Source organism: Poromitra crassiceps (assembly GCF_964638095.1).
Source record: "Poromitra crassiceps genome assembly, chromosome: 5".
Taxonomy (NCBI): domain Eukaryota; kingdom Metazoa; phylum Chordata; class Actinopteri; order Beryciformes; family Melamphaidae; genus Poromitra; species Poromitra crassiceps.
In genome coordinates, this window is record NC_139642.1 from 44280481 (window position 1) to 44300019 (window position 19539).

At 46.5% G+C, this 19539-nt stretch overlaps 1 protein-coding gene across 1 annotated transcript in view; it reads right to left on the reverse strand.

Annotated features, from left to right (window-relative positions):
• Window positions 1-10105: 10105 nt before the first annotated feature.
• Window positions 10106-19539, reverse strand: part of robo1 (roundabout, axon guidance receptor, homolog 1) — a 176252-nt gene continuing 166818 nt past the window's right edge. The window contains exons 27-29 of the mRNA XM_083637646.1: window positions 12958-13233; window positions 11992-12194; window positions 10106-11365 (exon numbers count right to left, since the gene is read on the reverse strand). Coding sequence (XP_083493772.1) covers window positions 11351-11365; window positions 11992-12194; window positions 12958-13233 — 494 coding nt within the window. The 3' untranslated portion in view covers window positions 10106-11350. The remainder of the gene's footprint in view (window positions 11366-11991; window positions 12195-12957; window positions 13234-19539) is intronic.

The window sequence follows — 19539 nt, forward strand, 5'->3', positions numbered from 1 at the left end:
GTGCAATTGCACTTCAATTGCACACAATAAATCATCTTTTAACATCAAAACAAAAATAATGAGCTAACGTATTCTTAATCATTTTATCAGAATAAAACATGTTGCTTCCCCTTAACATTACAGTAGTGTCACACATCACATTGGAAAGATGGACTGAAACCTCGTTTTGGCTGTACATGTGCCATGCAGACATCACTATTAGCCACCTGTTAGCAAATAGCCACTTACTGTAGCACATCTCATTTACTGCAACTCACCTGCGGCCTGCTATTATTGACTTAGCACAGCAACTAACTCACCAAGATGGTCTCTTGCAAAGTAACTCAACCTCCCGTACACCGTCGTCAATCCAACGCTTCTGCTTACACACAGGGCCGTAGCTAGCTATGAGGACGGGGAGGTCCGGACCTCCCCTAATATTTCAGCCTGCCAAAAAAAAAAAAAAAAAAAAAATTTTTTTTTTTTTTTTTTTTTTGCAGGCCAGGCCAGGCCACTCACTGAACAGCAGGCCAGGCGCCGCCTACTGGTTTACTAGTGGTTTTATTACTTTATTCAGGTTTAAAGTGGGTGCATCTCATTGTAAAATTGGACTTGGCCCAAATTGGGCTTCAAACGGCTCAAATCAGGCTTCAAACGGCCCAAATCTGGCTTTAAACGACCCAAATAGGGCTTCAAACGGCCCAAATCTGGCTTCAAACGGCCCAAATTGGGCTTCAAACGGCCCAAATTGAGCTTCAAACGCTGAATAATGACATCACAACAGTATAATCCTAATGTTGATTTAAAATGATATATTACTCTAAATATGGCTTAAAAAGGGGGGAAAAAAACCTCAATTTTTTTTCGGCGGCGCCCTAACGGGCGCCGCCGAATCCGCCTCCCCTTGCTGGACCTCCCCTATTTCGGAACCCTGGCTACGGCCCTGCTTACACAAGTGCCCTGTGATGGTACACTCGAAGTGTAGATTTCAATGACGTTCATTTTGATTGAATTCACTCTTTTTCTGACTGAGATAACTAACTTGTTTGCATGGATGTCTCTCTCTGGAATGTTCGGCTGTGCTTTGATCTGAGGGGGTGTGTCGTCACCGCGGCAGCAGCTAATAGGGGCGTATCCTGTAAGTGCCACTCTATCAGAAGGCTGCATTACCTAGGTCAGCCTCTAAAACTTGATCTGGAGAGGATGACTGATATGACATGACTGTATACCCAGTCTACACAGTGACTTGGGTGACACCATTATAAGTAAATAAAACAAAATCTGAAAAGAATAACTTGAAGCACAGTTCTAATAATCAGAAGAAAATAATAATACAAATAATAAATAAAACAACATTATGAACCCAATGCTCCACTGGGTTACATTATGATTATGATGATTTATGATTTATGATTCATGATTTATGATGATTATGATTATGATTATGATGGCTATAGACTGTAACAGTATAGCCATGTGCAGCTGGAAGCTCACTTCTATTTCTTCTTGTGCACCTGGCTCACTTTCTTTCCTTAAACCTGTCTTGAAACAGATTTAGCTATTTCATTTAATTACATTTTCATCGAAACCTTGTTATAGCAACAACAGAGGCATAGACAGTAATTTGCTTTTCTGGAAAAACTCAGTCAATATAATTCAAATTCATAGACTTATGGAAGTAGCCTACTGTATGTGAATATGATTAAGTTAACCTCGTCCAGGCTTGCATCAACGATCCTTGACCATTTTCTGCTGCTTCTGTGACCTTGCCTCCCATTTGATGCCACTGTGAAGATGCTGATCTCAAAGCGGAGACTGAGCACTCAGATATCGTGATGGAGAGCTGTGGGTCTGAGCGAGTCAGGAAGCTGGAGGAGACAGACCAGGCACTCTTCAGCCACACTGGAGATAGATGTATCCTGCCACTGTATAAATTGGCGGTCAAAAACACTGTGCTACAAAAGTGGCAATTGCTGGGAAGTTATAGGGGAGTGACACTGATGGAGAGATGAAAAGGGGGGGTATAGGTACTGTAGGGCGAGGGGGGCGAGGGTCAGGAGGCTGAGAGGGAGGGAGGTGAAAATGGGGAAAGGGGGAAGGTCAGTGTTAAATGTTGCACTGAAGGCCTGGAGATTGGGAGAGGACTGCTGCAGGTTAAAAGACCTGGAGAGACGGGAATTGATGCTCCCGCCGGGATATGAAGAGGATAACAGAGACAAGGCAACAAATGAAGATGAAGAGGGGTGGCTTATATCCAATTACAGACAAAGAAAGCCACAGATAGTAAGCACATGGCTATTGGATTCATATTTCCATGATCAAATACATAGACAGTCATTAGAATGCTTATTATTATTGCTGCAACTATGACCATTAGCATTATCATAATAACCATGTTTTTTATTGCTTGCTTTCAATTATACAGCATCTCTTTCAACAAAATCATAAACAATATTACAACCAAAATTAAATTCATTCATTCACCATAACAGAAATAGAGCCACACTACAATATAGTGATTGTTTGAAGGGCCTGGCAGGTCTGATAAGGTGAGGAAACCTCATCCTTGAGTTGGCACAGTAGCTTCATGGTTAATGCAGGACTTCCTGGATTGAGGCGGAAGTTATTGGGCGCTGTTTCCCCTCGTGCGATGCCCCGCAGATGTCTGACACAGCCTAGAGATAGTGGCTGTCTGCTGCAGGATAGATGAGATGAGGAAATGAGAGAGATGTGGACCAGGGATCGGCCTGCGACTGGGATGCCAGTGACATTGTATTGAAGAAACGCCTCTCCAGGAGCCATGCTAGTAAAGAACAGCGAGCAGAGGAAAGATGCGATTGGCACATCTCTACTTCTGTTTTCAGTCAGACAGCATTTTTAGTGCACAGTTTCAGATTCACAGCGATACGAGATCTTCGTTCCACCATTTTAGGCGATCACCTAGTATAGACAGAAGATAAATTGCCGTCCCTGTAATTGCTTGGACCTTCAACCTGCAGGCAGGAAGTGATCACATGGTGCTGTGAGGTCTAACGTTTGGCCTCTGCTCCATCATACAGCAGCATCAGCTATTGACACATTGCAGTAATGGTCTACCTTTAGGGCTGGTAGCTTCACGCAGAGTAATGATGACCCATGCTCGCCTTCAAGCCACTGCTTTTCTTCTCATCGATGCAATTACTGCACTGAGGCATGGCTGGGCAGAAGCCCCCATAGCAAGGAGGAAGACAGCAATTCCCTGCCGTCCTTCTCGCCGGTAGTCCTTCAAGCAGAAAAATACCTTACACACACTACGAGACGTTACGTCAAGTGTGGAGCTAATTGTTTAATGTGCGGTATTGAAATGGATATATGGGATGTTCACATGCACAGGTTGTAGAAAAGCATTCATTATTGTTGATGCTGAATAGTCGGGCACGCATGTTGAGCCCCCACCAGTGAAAAATTAGGTAATTTCCTCTTTCTCTCAAGACGGTGTGTAATTGTGTCGGCTATGGTACAGCAGAGAGGTTCTGCGGAAGCCTTCCCCCCCCCCCCCCAGTTCCTTCTGACAAAGACTTTAATTCACCGTAATTATACAGATGGATTGAAATATACAGCAAGACAGGGAATCACTCCAATTATGCAGAGTTGATTAAAACTTGGACCCCGTGCCAGGGTGCTGAAGGAGCATGGGAGGAGTCAACCATTTCAGGCAAGATCTGGAACCATAAGACCATTAACATCTGCACCATGAAGATCAAAACCCATGAGAGGGAATTTCTGTATCTCCAGCAAGGCAGAAGTCTCAGTGGCCGTGGTGTGAAGCTGCAGCAAGTAACACTATACTGTACAGCGTGATGGTCTGGTGCATAAGCACGCGTTTCCGTTCTCCACAGAAGGCAAACTCCTGGTGCTGAAATCTCAGCCTCCTAATGAAGATGGATCAATGCTATTCATCTACTGACAACCGCACACAGTGTACAGCAGAGCCCATCTCCTGTGTTGTGTCACCGCATATAGCAACAGCATTTATGCACAGGAGTGGGGATAAGTCCTGGGTGTCTGGTCTGGAGACCATGGTCAGCCGAGGAGAACGAGAAAGAGACAAAGGCAGAAAAAAGGGGGAGTGGAATAAAAGAAAAACAGAGAGAGAGAGAGAGAGAGAGAGAGAGAGAGAGAGAGAGAGAGAGAGAGAGAGCGAGCAAAGGAATGAGAGGGAGAAAGAGATCACAAAATAGGGAGGTACAGAGTGAAAAGGGCAAGACATTTGTCACCCTGTTTTGCAGGTCCATAGGAAGAAAAAACAATATCATTAATCTCCTGACATTTCAATATTGTATTAACCTTTCTAGTGGAATTCTTGGCGTTCATTAGTCTTTTTTGAGGGGTAGAAAATAATAATCGATAGAACATGCTCTGGACATGATCTAGAAATATACTGCAGTCCAATAACATACCACCTTAAGCCATTGATATGGTGTCCTGCCCTTTGCAATTATCCACATTACGCTAATTGGCTAAAATACAAACACATCAAACAAAAAGAAAGATGGAGGGAGAAGGGTGTTGCCCGTGCTCTCATGTAGGTCACCATCATAAAAGAGAAAAATTGCCATGGCCGTGGAACAACGGCTAAAATGGCAACACAAGCACAGCAGCCATCTTATGTGAAGGGAGAACCGCCCAAGGCCACACAAAGCGTGATGAACCCATGTCTCATCTCCCCGACTCTGTCAGTCAACAGCCTGTCAGCAACAGAAAGAGCGATAGAGAGAGGAAGAGAGTCAGAGACAGAAAGAGAGAGAGGTTAATTGGGATGGGATGGAGGCGGAAAAACTGGTGCACACACCCTTCAAAAAAACCACCAGCACCGCATCCTCCCCCTCCCTGCACACTCCCTCACCCGTGTCCTCGCCTTCCATCTATCAATGCCTGAAGATCAGCCGCCATTCAAATCACCAGCGCTCCGCAGGTCATTTGACTAAGAAAACATTCTAATTCAGCTCCATTATGTGCCCACGCCGAACATCAAGCACCGCCATGGCTTTTGTCCATCATCGTTTACATTTAGCCTCTGTGATTGGTCGTGTCAAGGTTTCTTCTGCGGAGCGCGTTCGGTGGCATTGTTGTAAAAACATGCCACGCTTTCAATGGTGTGATTGTGTGTTTGCATTGGACATACCTAACCTTGAGGAGGTGTCACATGGGTTCAAGGGTTATTTCAGTGCTGTCATTATGGGTAGTCTATACCTAACACCTCAACTGAGAGCCGTCTTCTAATGGATGTTTTTCAGAATTCATTTGGATCCAGGGATGGGGGGGATGGCAAAAATGATAAAAGACAGTTGGAATCCTCGCAAAAAATGTGCTTCATCACATCAGTGTAGGCAACACATCAGTGTCTTGCGAAGACTTTTGCACATTTTGTGAGTAGCCTGTAGACAGGTCTGAAGGTATTTTTAAGCCCAATGAGTACACAGGGCTCAGGTGCACTCAATTAGCCTAACGACCCCAACACCAGGCTCCTGCAAGACAGGCCCAGGAAGCCAAAATCTTATCAGATGGGACAAAATCTTATCAAATGGGGGTCCGTGGTCTAATTTGTGTTAGTTTAGCTTGGCTCAATAAATAAGTAGTGTGCGGATTCCTTGCCTTTGCTCATGAAATCTCTTCTAATTGGACCATACACCTGCTCCCAATCACGCTAAAGGACTAATAACCATTGCTGCAACAGTTTCCTGAATAATTTTAGATTGCACTCTTTCTGTCGGAAGGATGCGATTTTGTAATCAGTGTGATAATTAAGCAGAAATCAGGTTTATCAAATGGGAAACATGGTCCAAAGGATCTTGGACAGGACACCATGATCCAGAATTTACAGCACTGGTGCAGTGAATGTAGTGAATCTATCCTATGTGTTGCACCAATGAAAAAGCTGATATAATTGAATATCATAAGCATATTGATAGCGACTGTCTGTGACTCATTGGAGATGTTAAATGTAGGAGGGTGAGATCAGCCTACAGAGGATGGTAGAGAAAGAGCTGAGGGAGGGAAGATTCCAGGGGACGCAGTGTGGAGGCTATATTCCTCTGGGTTAATTGTGCGGACCCCATCGGCACTAAATAAGGATGGTTAGAATGACTGGCTAAGTGACAAATGCATGTACAAATCACCCAGATTACTTCCCAGTTATTAAAAAAAAACTCTGATTTGGCTCGCTTCCAAGCTGCCTCACTCATTAAGTCTGGGAGTCTCGCCACTGACGCCTATCTTTTACTATAACTCATCTCAGTCACATTTTCACAAGTTGAAACAAGCTGAAGTGTTTGATTAAAAACAACTTCTTGTAATGATGTGAATTTGTGAGGAGTTGGTTATGATTGTGAAGACCATTAAAGGATAAGTTCACCCAAAAATGAAAAATCATTCATTCATTATCTACTCACCTCCATGCCGACGGAAAGTTTTTTAGTCCACAAGTTTCACAGCACAGTTGCAGCATTCTCCTGAATGATTCTCCTAAACAATTAAAGTGAATGGTGACCAACTTTCAAACGTAAAAAGGCTCCATACTGCTCGCCTGGCGTAATCGTCTTCGAGAAGCCCTGAGATGCCAAGTTGAGTTGAACAGACATCATTTACACCCTGTATGATCTGAAATCTTCACTTTAGCGGGCTATAGTTAGCTCCCTCTTCTTGGAGCCACATGACTAAGTGAAGATTTGAGCTAAAAACAAAATGTGAAATGACATATTTTCAAGTCAACTTGGTATCTCGGAGCTTTGATTGGGACTTGGATTACGCCAAATGAGTATGAAGTCTTTTTTTCTTTCTTTTTTACATTTGAAAGTTGGTCACCATCCACTTCAAATGTTTAGGAGAATGCTGCAACAGTGTTTTGCTGAGAAACTCCAGGACTGTTTAGCAGACTAAAAAAGGTCACCTTCGGCATTGGAGGGGGGGGGGGGGGGGGTAGATAATGACTAAATTTTCATTTTTGGGTGAACTTATCCTTTAAACCTAAACGAATTTTGATTGATTGTTTGAAGAGGTGGCGTTTGACCTCCAGCTGCAGTGTAAATGGCTGTGGAGAGGCGCTGTCTAAACAGTGTGCACCTGTGATGATGGGCTCCTCACTGGCATCCTTGTGAGTTGTCAGACAGCACACAGCTGTTCACTTAATTACCTTCTCGTTTTAGCAAGGAGGTTAATGAAGCCGTTTGGGGACCAGAACTGAGGGACTGCCTGAATTTGCACAAAAGAAATTTAGTTTGTCACAACTGTGAAGGAGTTTGAAACAACAGCTGTAACTTGTAAAAACTGAAAATAAAAATAAAATGAAGGCGTAAAGAATGAAGAATCTGCAACTGAGATGTATACACAGATACACATTTGTACATCTTTGAAATATTGAGTTAAGAATATACAGTATAGAGGAAACAGTAGCAAGGCCTCATCTGCAGGTTCATAGGCTATTAAATCTAATATTCAACCTTTTGTCTTTAAACTCACTTCCATCGAACTTATTTCTAAGGGTTAGGGTTTAGAGAAGACCTAACCCCAAGTTAACCCTGAGAAGACCATGAACTTCATCAGTTATGGAGGATTTTTTAAGCCACGTAATCTATTAAACTAGCTCCAATTAGAATATTCATTATTACCCTTACTTGCATGTTCTAAATTTGTAAATATTCCTTTGAAAAATGATTAAAACACATCGCCTTGAATAGTAATTCCCAACCTCTTTGCCTCTGAGCCACTGGCTGAGGATCAATGCCTTGGCAGAATTCTTCCTAATATAATTCAAGGTTTATAGAAAAACATGTATTCCCTTTAATAAAGGGGATGAAGTGGTGAATATCTTATCAGCAATAACGTTATGTGACAGACACTGTAAAATGAAAACTGTTGTAAAATTCATTACATATTACATTTTGTCATTTAGCAGACACTTTTGTCCAAAGCAAATTACAATATATACATATATATAATTATACAATATATTTTGTCAACAATAGTACAATCAGCTAAGATTCTTAAAACTTGAAAATACTTGAGATAGGAACATACATAAATTCTGTCTGTACATTATAGCAGGAAATGGGGGATATAATGCATGCAAATAAGATGGACCTATAAGGAATGCTATTTCACACATACTGTTAACCTGCTAATCATATTCAAATGTGCTCACCGACGTGGATGCAACCACACACGCGCACACGCACACGCACGCACACGCACACACGCACGCACGCACGCACACACACACACACACACACACACACTCACACACACACACACACACACACACACACACACACACACACACACACACACACACACACACAGCCCTTGGACATACCACTGCATCTTGGAGCCTATCCACCAGCAGACAGGTAGACTAACTGTAAGAACCAGACCCAACCAAACCCAGTCTCATCTCTTGCATATTCATGCCATTATGGGGCGAGTAACCCTGGCAGCCTGTGCATTGGCTAATATCTTTAATCACCTGCATCTCCTGCTGAGGCCTGGACACACCTCCACTCATTAACATGATGGATGGAGGCATGAGGGGGATGCTCTCCCCTGGTCCAAATGTGTTCTTGTTTAGAAAGGTGCTTATTAGAGAACACCTGGGGGAATGACGGGGGGAAGGACGCTCCAAAAGCACAGACCGAGAGGGAGGATTCACACACACACACACACACACACACACACACACACCACAGTCGGCATGCCTAAACACCGTAAAAAAACATTACTGAAACTGCTGCCGTTACCATTTTTGTGTTTCTGTAAATATCAAATGTCAACATAAATTTGATCATTTTGTTTCCTTAAGATACGTAACAAGCCATGCATCTATTTTATAGTAACAAGATTGTTATGTTTTTGATTATACTGTAGATAAAATCTGTGCGGCCACAACACAAATGACCCAGATCCAGAATCCATGATTAATATCTATAAATGGCTAAAAAATCTCCCACTGTCACCATAAATCAGCCCACTGGATAAAACTGTAGTCTCTCATCGCTCTGCTGGATTTCAGTGGAGGACTGGGAGCGTCTCTGGAGACTCCCCCAGCTGAGGTGGGCAGCACTAGTCATTAGCTTGTAAAAACATGACTTCCATTCCAATTCTTTGAGGCTCAGAAGGGAGTAGAGAGGGGAGGAACCATCTCTCTTTCTTTCTCCATCACTGATGTTCCAATAAGCCCCGACAGAGAGTGGTTGACATTAAAGGCTCCCATAGGCCAGGTTATCACCTCTTTGAGAACAAGCAGTAGGCAGGTTAGATGTAATAAACTGGAACAAATCTATTTCGCTTTCCAATTAGGACAAGTCGCGGTCTACAGTTGCTCTCTGGCGACAATGTCATCTTTTGATTTTACGGATGTGATGTTGTGCCGCGTCAGCAGCTATCTCACTGGCTGCTAAGTGATGAGAGAGAAAAAGATGCTACTGTATGCATTCTCTTATGTAACCTCACTGAAGCCTCCTTACGCCTAATTGGCAGCAATCTAGGCCTGTCAAATTGGATATAATCCCTTCACCATTGGTTTTAGCTGCTCTCTGTGGCTGCAAATGCCTTTATTGCATGACATGGGATGCAGATATTGTGAATAATGGAGAACGCTAATGGAATTGGCATTGGGTAATACATTTGAGTAGCTACCATATAGAAGAGAAATAGCTGTTTAGCCACTGAGCCAAGGGTATTGATAGTTCCCTCGCACCCTTGACAGCCTGGGTGTAAGGATGCTGAGGTGCATTGTGGTCTATCGGGCGAGGCTGGCTCACATGGATTTCAAATTAAAATGCAATAGATGCAGTGACATTGAGCTTTATGATGGCAATGCTTTTCAATTATAGCTGTGATAAACGTGTCAATAAAAGTCAATTCATGTCAGAATATTCCCCCGCAATTACTTTTATGAATAGGTTTTCATATCTCCACAGGTGTTTATGGTGCTGTATCTGCTATACTGCTCACACACGGTTCGTACTCTTGTATACTAAATCATGAGAAAATGTTACTGCATTCATGTTCAGGGTGGTTTATGATATTGCATTGTAAATGATTTAGACTTAAAAGAACAAAGGAACATGTGTAGTTTGAACTTTTTTATTCATCTTTTTTTTTAGTTCTTTTTCCTTTTTTGCTTTACGAAACAAATGTTTGCAGATGTCCTATGAATAAACAACAGCACCCTTTCTCCTTTAGAGCAGGGCCTCGACCCTCTCTCTCTCTGCAAGAAAAGAGACTCTCCTTGTCCAATCACAACCTCTCCAGATTCCAAAAGTGACTCCTATTTCCTGTATCTAACATTCCTTTAAGTGCATTAGTAGACAACGTAACCATTTGGATTAATGTGCAATAGCTGGATTTATGGTCAATGCGAAAAGATATTTACATTGCAGCTATGACTCACATTAACTGTCTCTTTCCATCACTTGAGCTAGCGTCAGAACCGGAGAGGGAGACAATCATAACGCAAGGAGTCTCCTTTCAAACACAGCCATCGTAAACAGAATATCACCTTTACCTACATCATTATCATCGTCATCATCATCATCATCATCATCAGGATTAACTAGACTCTTTTGTCATACCTGTTTTCCTCCAGTAAGACAAAAAGGTTAATAGATAGAATGGTTTAAAATAAAGTTTAGTGATTGTGCTTTTAAAACCAAAGTAAAACAAATAACAAACATTGACGACAACACGAAACATAACAGTGCATTACAAAAAGAAAAAAAAGAAAAAAAAATCCCAAAGTGGCACTTTCTTGGGGCGGCTAAATAATATAGCAATTTACAACATGGATGGAAATGATAAAATAATTATATTTACTGGCATAATAAAATTAGAATTCGCAAAATAAAACAAGGAAGACAAATTTGAGGTACCACAATGGGTGAAACAAAAGGACATCATGTTTACACGTATATTTACAGGACAGTCCACCCCTCTCTGCTTGCAGCTATTTTATTACAGTAACTTCTGTATGGGCTCTCAAAGTTCTTGTCAAGGCAAGCCGAGTCATTTCAATGTCTGGAGTAGGATTTCACTCCATATTGCATTGGAATAAAACATAAATATACTACTGCGTATTTTGCTTTGAATGCACCATTCTCTTATCCTCTTGACACCCTTTCTTTCTTTTCTTTTCTTTTTTCAAAGCGGACATAGAAAATGATAAGTTAGAAAAAACAATTGGTCTGTTTTCCGGATGTAAAGAAACACTATTGATGTACAGTATGATGTCAGCCAACATGATGGTGAAATACCGAGATATTTAAACTTGTAAGAGAAACAATGGTGCTCCACTCTGGGAAAATTCAGGACAGTTCCTCCTGTTCCTCCTCTCTATTCTTCAGCTTTCCACCATCTGTTGAGAGAAAACAACAACAGACATTTGGGTTAGCATTCATCTTTCCTAACTGTCAGCTGTGATTAATTTTGCTACAGTCCAAATCTGCTGAGGCATAGTGTCACGGTTGCCCTCATCATGCATTGGTTCTAACGGCTGTCAATCAAAAGTGGGTGAAGCTTATCGTAGTTCTGTCAACACCGAAGTCGATATAGAGGACTTCCGGGTTGGAGCTCACTCTCTCTGACCTCTTACCCCAAGTAAAGATGGCGACTGCCACCTGCGACAGCCGAGTCAACAGTTGATCACATTGTCTATGTTTGTAACCGTCTATTATTTTCAAGTTATGTCTGCGTGTTTAATGTATAATCTGAAAGTGAGGATGTTCGCCGAGACAGAGCGCCGGTGAACCAAGGCGCACGAGCTGGCAAGAAACAAGCAACTGCGTCAGCGAGGCTAGCCCACCAAGCTAATCAGCTAAGCTCCGCTCCACTCTGCAGTCCGACAGCCTATTTCATATTGTTTCACGGCGACCATGTTGTTGGAAGCCTAGACGAACGAGTGCCCAATGACAATGGTAAATACCGATGCCCAGAGCCGATGGTGCCGTCACAATAGCTTGTATACGTGATGTGGTCCAGTACCTCTAGCTCTTCATCTCCTGGCTGGAAGGCCCCTGTGGTGTTGAGGCCCATGTCTGCAGGGTTCCTGCGCCCCCCTGGCCCCCCATCTCCTCTCCGCCGCCCCCCTGAGCCCCTGGAGGACATGGAGCTGGAGGAGCTTGGGTCCCGCGGGCTGTTGACTGTGGGGAACTGTGGCCGGCTGTAGGGTAGAATGTCCTCTGAACCTAGGGACACACAACACAACATAAAATGTATCCCTGTAGACTCACAAGAAGTCCATAATCCAACATACTGTATTGTACGTGGCATTGCTAAATCATCAATAGAGGCACTCTTTAAAGGGGAATACCACCAATTTAGGAATTCACATTTGTTATTTCTGTGCCCCGCGACAATTTGGCTAATGTTTGTGAACTTGTACCATTCTTTCTTAAAACTACAAATCAGAGAGAAAAGCTCCGAACTTGTGATCAGTGTGTTACTGTGTGTGTCAGTGAACCTGTGATCAGTGTGTTACTGTGTGTGTCAGTGAACCTGTGATCAGTGTGTCAGTGTGTGTGTGTCACTGAGATGTAAAAGGAATGACTTTGTTGACCCATACCCAGTTCTTGCACACAATTGAGACTTAAGTTCTGGTTCATACCTGCTGTTAGTAATGCTAGAATACAGTATAATCTTCATTTTGTGTGACAACTCAATTTAGTGTCTTTGTGGAGCCATACGCTGCTGAGTTGAGTTTAAGCCTCATTTGGATGAAAAAACTCACACACAAAAAGAGGGGGGTCAACACAGTCTGTGCCCCATTCATTGTCTATGGAGCAGTGTCCGATTTTACATCCCAATGACATCACACATTCAAGGGTTATATTAGTTCTCCAGTTTCTAGCTATACACGTACTGACTGAACTGCCCTGGGGCACAGGAATAACATTTATGAGTTCTTAAAATGGCTGACATTCCCCTTTAACAGTGTATTTGGTGCTGTACCTGGGTGTTGGCGTGCCTTGTTGGCAGAGCTACCCTCATGTTTACTCCCTTTCCCTCCGTGAGACGCCTTCTGTCTCTCCTGAGCGTCTCTGCGTTCGGACGAGCTGGTTCTGGGGTCTGAGCCCTCTCTGGGCCGGTAGCCCCCTGACCCCCCTCTCTTGTCCCGACCCTCGCTTCCCTTGGGGGAAATCACTCCCCGGCCCTCCGGCGCTGCCTTGGACGGGTGCGTAGGGGACTTGAGCCCTGCTGGAGGTGGGATGGGCGGAGGTGGAAGATCTGAAGGATAAACACAGGAAGCGAGATAACATTAGCGGGCGAGATCAAAAACATGGCCTGAGACCGGGGGAACATGAATCTGTGTACTCTAGGAACTTTGAATGTGTATTATCTGTCACTCAGTTGTCCCACACCTGCAAGGTGAAACGCAAACACAGCTGCAGTGTGTGTACAGGCGCTCAGAGGCGTACGCACAGCCCCGCTGAGCGGAAACTCCTCCGGACAGACAGTAAACACAACAGATGACATTAGAGGCGGAGTCTGGGGAGAGAAGGATGAGAGTGGAGAAAGAGAGAGCGTGCAGGACAGAGGGAAGAGGCGGAGTCTGGGGAGAGAAGGATGAGAGTGGAGAAAGAGAGAGTGTGCAGGAGAGAGGGAAGAGGCGGAGTCTGGGGAGAGAAGGATGAGAGTGGAGAAAGAGAGAGTGTGCAGGACAGAGGGAAGAGGCGGAGTCTGGGGAGAGAAGGATGAGAGTGGAGAAAGAGAGAGCATGCAGGACAGAGGGAAGAGGCGGAGTCTGGGGAGAGAAAGATGAGAGTGGAGAAAGAGAGAGTGTGCAGGAGAGAGGGAAGAGGAGAGTGTGACGGTCAGCAGCTGCCTCTTTGACCTGCTCTACTTCCCCCCGTCGATGAATCAATGCCGCTTGTCCTTGAGCCATTATTCATATGAGGCACGCCGGCCGAGCGCTCGCACTTCACACACGGCCATCTAAACAAAGCACACAGAGAAAAGCCTGGCCTGCCAGCCCGCTGCCTGCGATCGATGGTGTTTCATCTTCTAATCAGCTTCCCACTTGAAAGATGGCTTTGTTGGTGGGCCGGACCATAATCCACACCGGATTAGAAAGTTAATAAACACGGCACCGCCGCTAGCTTATTACATCTCGCATCTTAATGTCCACTGTAGGCATTTCTTAAAGATTTGTACGAAACGGACGAGACTTTGAGGAGAATCAAAGCTGTTATTCTGTTTTTTAAACAGTCTGAGCTAAAGGGGCAGGTGATGTCTGTGCCGTAACACTCGGGGCTAAAAGGGCAGGTGATGTCTTTGTCGTAACACTCGGGGCTAAAGGGGCAGGTGATGTCTGTGTCGTAACACTCTGGGCTAAAGGGGCAGGTGATGTGTTTGTCGTAACACTCGGGGCTAAAGGGGCAGGTGATGTCTGTGTCGTAACACTCAGGGCTTAAGGGGCAGGTGATGTCTTTGTCGTAACACTCTGGGCTAAAGGGGCAGGTGATGTCTTTGTCGTAACACTCGGGGCTAAAGGGGCAGGTGACGTCTTTGTTGTAACACTCTGGGCTAAAGGGGCAGGTGATGTCTGTGTCGTAACACTCGGGGCTTAAGGGGCAGGTGATGTGTTTGTCGTAACACTCGGGGCTAAGGGCAGGTGATGTCTTTGTCGTAACACTCGGGGCTAAAGGGGCAGGTGATGTCTTTGTCGTAACACTCGGGGCTAAAGGGGCAGGTGATGTCTTTGTCGTAACACTCGGGGCTAAAGGGGCAGGTGATGTCTTTGTTGTAACACTCGGGGCTAAAGGGGCAGGTGATGTCTTTGTCGTAACACTCGGGGCTAAAGGGGCAGGTGATGTCTGTGTCGTAACACTCGGGCTAAAGGGGCAGGTGATGTCTTTGTCGTAACACTCGGGGCTAAAGGGGCAGGTGATGTCTGTGTCGTAACACTCGGGGCTAAAGGGGCAGGTGATGTCTGTGTCGTAACACTCGGGCTAAAGGGGCAGGTGATGTCTTTGTCGTAACACTCGGGGCTAAAGGGGCAGGTGATGTCTTTGCCGTAACACTCGGGCTAAAGGGGCAGGTGATGTCTGTGTTGTAACACTCGGGGCTAAAGGGGCAGGTGATGTCTGTGTCGTAACACTCAGGGCTAAAGGGGCAGGTGATGTCTTTGTCGTAACACTCGGGGCTAAAGGGGCAGGTGATGTCTGTGCCGTAACACTCGGGGCTAAAGGGGCAGGTGATGTCTTTGTCGTAACACTTGGGGCTAAAGGGGAAGGTGATGTCTGTGCCTTAACACTCGGGGCTAAAGGGGCAGGTGATGTCTTTGTCGTAACACTCGGGGCTAAAGGGGCAGGTGATGTCTTTGTCGTAACACTCGGGGCTAAAGGGGCAGGTGATGTCTGTGCCGTAACACTCTGGGCTAAAGGGGCAGGTGATGTCTGTGTCGTAACACTCGGGGCTAAAGGGGCAGGTGATGTCTTTGTCGTAACACTCGGGGCTAAAGGGGCAGGTGATGTCTTTGTCGTAACACTCGGGGCTAAAGGGGCAGGTGATGTCTGTGTCGTAACACTCGGGGCTAAAGGGGCAGGTGATGTCTTTGTCGTAACACTCGGGGCTAAAGGGGCAGGTGATGTCTTTGCCGTAACACTCGGGGCTAAAGGGGCATGTGATGTCTTTGTCGTAACACTCGGGGCTAAAGGGGCAGGTGATGTCTTTGTCGTAACACTCGGGGCTAAAGGGGCAGGTGATGTCTTTGTCGTAACACTCGGGGCTAAAGGGGCAGGTGATGTCTTTGTCATAACACTCGGGGCTAAAGGGGCAGGTGATGTCTTTGTCGTAACACTCAGGGCTAAAGGGGCAGGTGATGTCTTTGTTGTAACACTCAGGGCTAAAGGGGCAGGTGATGTCTTTGTTGTAACACTCGGGGCTAAAGGGGCAGGTGATGTCTTTGCCGTAACACTCGGGGCTAAAGGGGCAGGTGATGTCTGTGCCGTAACACTCGGGGCTAAAGGGGCAGGTGATGTCTGTGCCGTAACACTCGGGGCTAAAGGGGCAGGTGATGTCTTTGTCGTAACACTCGGGGCTAAAGGGGCAGGTGACGTCTTTGTCGTAACACTCGGGGCTAAAGGGGCAGGTGATGTCTTTGTTGTAACACTCGGGGCTAAAGGGGCAGGTGACGTCTTTGTCGTAACACTCGGGGCTAAAGGGGCAGGTGATGTGTTTGTCGTAACACTCGGGGCTAAAGGGGCAGGTGATGTCTTTGTCGTAACACTCGGGGCTAAAGGGGCAGGTGACGTCTTTGTTGTAACACTCGGGGCTAAAGGGGCAGGTGATGTCTTTGTTGTAACACTCGGGGCTAAAGGGGCAGGTGATGTGTTTGTCGTAACACTCGGGGCTAAAGGGGCAGGTGATGTCTTTGTCGTAACACTCGGGGCTAAAGGGGCAGGTGACGTCTTTGTTGTAACACTCGGGGCTAAAGGGGCAGGTGATGTCTTTGTTGTAACACTCGGGGCTAAAGGGGCAGGTGATGTGTTTGTCGTAACACTCGGGGCTAAAGGGGCAGGTGATGTCTTTGTCGTAACACTCGGGGCTAAAGGGGCAGGTGACGTCTTTGTTGTAACACTCTGGGCTAAAGGGGCAGGTGATGTCTTTGTCGTAACACTCGGGGCTAAAGGGGCAGGTGATGTGTGTGCCGTAACACTCGGGGCTAAAGGGGCAGGTGATGTGTTTGTCGTAACACTCGGGGCTAAAGGGGCAGGTGACGTCTGTGCCGTAACACTCGGGGCTAAAGGGGCAGGTGATGTGTTTGTCGTAACACTCGGGGCTAAAGGGGCAGGTGACGTCTTTGTTGTAACACTCGGGGCTAAAGGGGCAGGTGATGTGTTTGTCGTAACACTCGGGGCTAAAGGGGCAGGTGATGTCTTTGCCGTAACACTCGGGGCTAAAGGGGCAGGTGATGTCTTTGTCGTAACACTGGGCTAAAGGGGCAGGTGATGTCTTTGTCATAACACTCGGGGCTAAAGGGGCAGGTGATGTCTTTGTCGTAACACTCGGGCTAAAGGGGCAGGTGATGTCTTTGTCGTAACACTCGGGGCTAAAGGGGCAGGTGATGTCTTTGTCGTAACACTCGGGGCTAAAGGGGCAGGTGATGTATTTGTCGTAACACTCGGGGCTAAAGGGGCAGGTGATGTCTGTGCCGTAACACTCGGGGCTAAAGGGGCAGGTGATGTGTTTGTCGTAACACTCGGGGCTAAATGGGCAGGTGATGTCTGTGCCGTAACACTCGGGGCTAAAGGGGCAGGTGATGTCTTTGTTGTAACACTCGGGGCTAAAGGGTCAGGTGATGTGTGTGTCGTAACACTCGGGGCTAAAGGGGCAGGTGATGTCTTTGTCGTAACACTCTGGGCTAAAGGGGCAGGTGATGTCTTTGTTGTAACACTCGGGGCTAAAGGGGCAGGTGATGTCTGTGTCGTAACACTCGGGGCTAAAGGGGCAGGTGATGTCTTTGTCGTAACACTCGGGGCTAAAGGGGCAGGTGATGTGTTTGTCGTAACACTCGGGGCTAAAGGGGCAGGTGATGTCTTTGTCGTAACACTCGGGGCTAAAGGGGCAGGTGATGTCTTTGTTGTAACACTCGGGGCTAAAGGGGCAGGTGATGTCTGTGTCGTAACACTCGGGGCTAAAGGGGCAGGTGATGTCTTTGTCGTAACACTCGGGGCTAAAGGGGCAGGTGACGTCTTTGTTGTAACACTCAGGGCTAAAGGGGCAGGTGATGTCTTTGTTGTAACACTCGGGGCTAAAGGGGCAGGTGATGTGTTTGTCGTAACACTCGGGGCTAAAGGGGCAGGTGATGTCTTTGTCGTAACACTCGGGGCTAAAGGGGCAGGTGACGTCTTTGTTGTAACACTCGGGGCTAAAGGGGCAGGTGATGTCTTTGTTGTAACACTCGGGGCTAAAGGGGCAGGTGATGTCTGTGCCGTAACACTCGGGGCTAAAGGGGCAGGTGATGTGTTTGTCGTAACACTCGGGGCTAAAGGGGCAGGTGATGTGTTTGTCGTAACACTCGGGGCTAAAGGGGCAGGTGACGTCTTTGTTGTAACACTCGGGGCTAAAGGGGCAGGTGATGTGTTTGTCGTAACACTCGGGGCTAAAGGGGCAGGTGATGTCTTTGCCGTAACACTCGGGGCTAAAGGGGCAGGTGATGTCTTTGTCGTAACACTGGGCTAAAGGGGCAGGTGATGTCTTTGTCGTAACACTCGGGGCTAAAGGGGCAGGTGATGTCTTTGTCGTAACACTCGGGCTAAAGGGGCAGGTGATGTCTTTGTCGTAACACTCGGGGCTAAAGGGGCAGGTGATGTCTTTGTCGTAACACTCGGGGCTAAAGGGGCAGGTGATGTATTTGTCGTAACACTCGGGGCTAAAGGGGCAGGTGATGTCTGTGCCGTAACACTCGGGGCTAAAGGGGCAGGTGATGTGTTTGTCGTAACACTCGGGGCTAAATGGGCAGGTGATGTCTGTGCCGTAACACTCGGGGCTAAAGGGGCAGGTGATGTGTTTGTCGTAACACTCGGGGCTAAATGGGCAGGTGATGTCTGTGCCGTAACACTCTGGGCTAAAGGGGCAGGTGATGTCTTTGTCGTAACACTCTGGGCTAAAGGGGCAGGTGATGTCTTTGTTGTAACACTCGGGGCTAAAGGGGCAGGTGATGTCTGTGTCGTAACACTCGGGGCTAAAGGGGCAGGTGATGTCTTTGTCGTAACACTCGGGGCTAAAGGGGCAGGTGATGTGTTTGTCGTAACACTCGGGGCTAAAGGGGCAGGTGATGTCTTTGTCGTAACACTCGGGGCTAAAGGGGCAGGTGATGTCTTTGTTGTAACACTCGGGGCTAAAGGGGCAGGTGATGTCTGTGTCGTAACACTCGGGGCTAAAGGGGCAGGTGATGTCTTTGTCGTAACACTCGGGGCTAAAGGGGCAGGTGATGTGTTTGTCGTAACACTCGGGGCTAAAGGGGCAGGTGATGTCTTTGTCGTAACACTCGGGGCTAAAGGGGCAGGTGATGTCTTTGTCGTAACACTTGGAGCTAAAGGGACAGGTGATGTCTTTGTCGTAACACTCGGGGCTAAAGGGGCAGGTGATGTCTTTGTCGTAACACTCGGGGCTAAAGGGGCAGGTGATGTCTTTGTCGTAACACTCGGGGCTAAAGGGGCAGGTGATGTGTTTGTCGTAACACTCGGGGCTAAAGGGGCAGGTGATGTCTGTGTTGTAACACTCGGGGCTAAAGGGGCAGGTGATGTCTTTGTCGTAACACTCGGGGCTAAAGGGGCAGGTGACGTCTTTGTCGTAACACTCGGGGCTAAAGGGGCAGGTGATGTCTTTGTCGTAACACTCGGGGCTAAAGGGGCAGGTGATGTCTTTGTCGTAACACTCAGGGCTAAAGGGGCAGGTGATGTCTTTGTCGTAACACTCGGGGCTAAAGGGGTAGGTGATGTCTTTGTCGTAACACTCGGGGCTAAAGGGACAGGTGATGTCTTTGTCGTAACACTCGGGGCTAAAGGGGCAGGTGATGTCTTTGTC